The sequence below is a fragment of the Rhincodon typus genome, chromosome 42 (assembly GCF_021869965.1).
Source record: "Rhincodon typus isolate 14 chromosome 42, sRhiTyp1.1, whole genome shotgun sequence".
Classification (NCBI taxonomy): domain Eukaryota; kingdom Metazoa; phylum Chordata; class Chondrichthyes; order Orectolobiformes; family Rhincodontidae; genus Rhincodon; species Rhincodon typus.
In genome coordinates, this window is record NC_063373.1 from 6,160,449 (window position 1) to 6,162,931 (window position 2,483).

A 2,483-nucleotide genomic window follows, 5' to 3' on the forward strand; every position below is an offset into this window, starting at 1 on the left:
TCCCCCTTCCTCCCTCCCCATACTTGCCCCTTCCTCCCCACCCCACTACCTCACGCTCCGAGTGACGTCTGTTCCCGCGCGCCACCCCCCCGCACTCCCCAAACCCCTTCAAACCCGCCCCCTCGCTCTGCCCAGGTCTGTGTTTAATTAAAAGGACTTCATTTCTTGAAAACAAAATTTATAGAGCTTTTCGATATATAGTTTATTATTAATAATAAAAATCGTTTTCGTCAATAGTCATAGATTTTAAGAAAAAAAAGTTTGCAAACACGAGAGAGAGAGAGAGAGAGAGAAAGAATGATCGAATAAATCTTTTCGTGTTGAGTGACCCGTTTGTTCCTCTCGTACCGTTTTACTCTTGGTCAAAGGTTTCCGTGAAACGCTTCAACCGGGGACTGCGAGTCTTTATGTCAAACTTTCCCCGGGCCTCGCCAACTCCAAAATTCCCAACCCAACACCGACCATCCAGGCTCAGATCAGACTCCAACTTGTCAAGAGGGCTGCAGAGGGCTCGATGGCCGAATGGCCTATTCCTGCTCCTACGTCCCTCGTTCTCAGGGACGAACGCCCTCGTTTCGTCGCTCAAGAGATGTGGGCGTCGCTGGGCTGGGCCCAGCAATCAATCGTCCCTGTCCCTAATTGCCACCACCTCCCGCTCCCCCCTTTCGGAAGGTTGGAGGTGAGCTGCCATCTTGAAACGCTGCAGGCCCGTGTGCTGTCGGGTAGATCCACAGCGTCCCTCTCAGGGAGGGGAATTCCAGGGATTCGGACCCAGCCACGCTGAAGGAACGGCCGATATATTTCCAAGTTGGGATGGGGAGTGGCTCGGAGGGGGGGGGGGGGGGGGGGGGGAGCTCACAGGGGGCTGGTGTTCCCATATATCTGCTGCCCCCCTCCACCTTGTCCTTCTAGATGGTAGAGGGGCAGTGCGGGGTTTGGAAGGAGCTGTCGGAGGAACCTCGGTGAGTCTCTGCAGGGCGTCACGTAGATGGTACACACTGCTGCGGCTGAGCGTCCGAGACTCCAATATTTGTCCTTCTGCCCAACGTCGCTCCAAACAGACGACCTGGTCCCCGTCACGTGGGCTCGTGAGATTCTGGAAGTTTCTCCCGTACCATCATGCACCACACGAGGAGACCCTTCAGCCTGTTGAGTCTGCGCCAACAAAATAACGACGGGATCGACACGATCCTGTTTCGTACGTGCCCCTTAAAACCGACCCTAAAAGTGACCCGAATACTTGGAGATCATTCCCACTGCCTCCCTACAGAGGCTCACTGGGGACGTATGTAATTTGGCATCAAAAAGGCTATATATAAATGAAAGTTTCCATCCAGGATGTGTCAGATTCTGGAATACTAGGCTGGTTGGGGTAGGTGGGTGGGTAGGGGTGAAGTCATGCTTCTGAGGCTCAATCGAAACCACCCCCCCCACCCACACCCCCCCAACCCACCACGGGGAACCTTGCTCAGCCCACGCCACCTCCCCTCGGAAAGGACACAGACCCTACCCCTTGTGTTCCCTCCAGAGGGTGGGATCAGAAAGCGAGCGATGGAAGTGAGGAGGCGGCCCTTAGATTGGGTACAGGTTAGAAAAAGCACTAACCCCGCGGACCCTGGCGATCGGAGACAAACACGGGGATCTCTAGAGGAACTCCGTGCGGAGAGACAGAAACAGAGTGAACGTTTCCCGCTCCACTCTGACCACTACCCTTCCCCCGCCCGCCCCCAACCCCGTTCACAACCGAACGGGGAGCTGGAATCGTGTTTCCGTTCGGGGGGGGAGGAGGAGGAGGAGGAGCGAGGGGGAACAGAGGGTGCGGAGGGAGAGGGCAGGGCCACCGGGAGTGTAAATGGTTATGTGAGTGTGAGAGAGAGATGGAATAACGGCTGTGGATCGAGGCGCGAACGGGAGAGAGAGAGATTCTCGTGACTAAGGACAAAGCGAACAAGACCCAAACAAGGCAAGGCCATGGTGGGGGTGGGGGTGGGGGTGGGGGTGATGGGGGGAGAACCGGACAAGTAGTAGGGGACAGAGTGGATGGTCGGATGGGTGGCAAAACATATACTCCGAAACCTTGCAGCCGAACCCTGGTGCCTCCCCTCACCGACCGTCATCGCCCGCTGGTCCAAGACCCGGCCAGAGTGGGCCCCGCTGGCTATAGCAGCGCACAGCCACCGCAGCCGAATAGCTCAGAGCAGTGGAGGAAGCCGGCGGTCCGGTTACCTGAAATCCAGTGTTCGGAGTGACGCATCACCGCCTAACCTCTCCCACCCCTGAGCCTGGGAGACCGAGAGTTCACCCAGAGTCGGGGATCACACAAAACAGGGATCTACAGGCTCACAATATGTGCGGTGCAGGGCCGACAGGGAGCTGGGTCAGACACAGAGTAAAACTCCCTCTACACTGTCCCCCCCCCCACCCATCTAACACTCCCAGGGACAGCACGGGGTTAGATACAGAGTAAAGCTCCCTCTACACTG

At 56.7% G+C, this 2,483-nt stretch overlaps 1 protein-coding gene across 1 annotated transcript in view; it reads left to right on the forward strand.

Moving 5' to 3' along the window:
* Positions 1-784, forward strand: part of LOC125487507 (nucleolar protein 9) — a 4,151-nt gene extending 3,367 nt beyond the window's left edge. The window contains exon 4 of the mRNA XM_048619111.1: positions 369-784. Within this exon, the coding sequence (XP_048475068.1) occupies positions 369-784 (416 nt within the window). The remainder of the gene's footprint in view (positions 1-368) is intronic.
* The last annotated feature ends 1,699 nt before the right edge of the window (positions 785-2,483 follow it).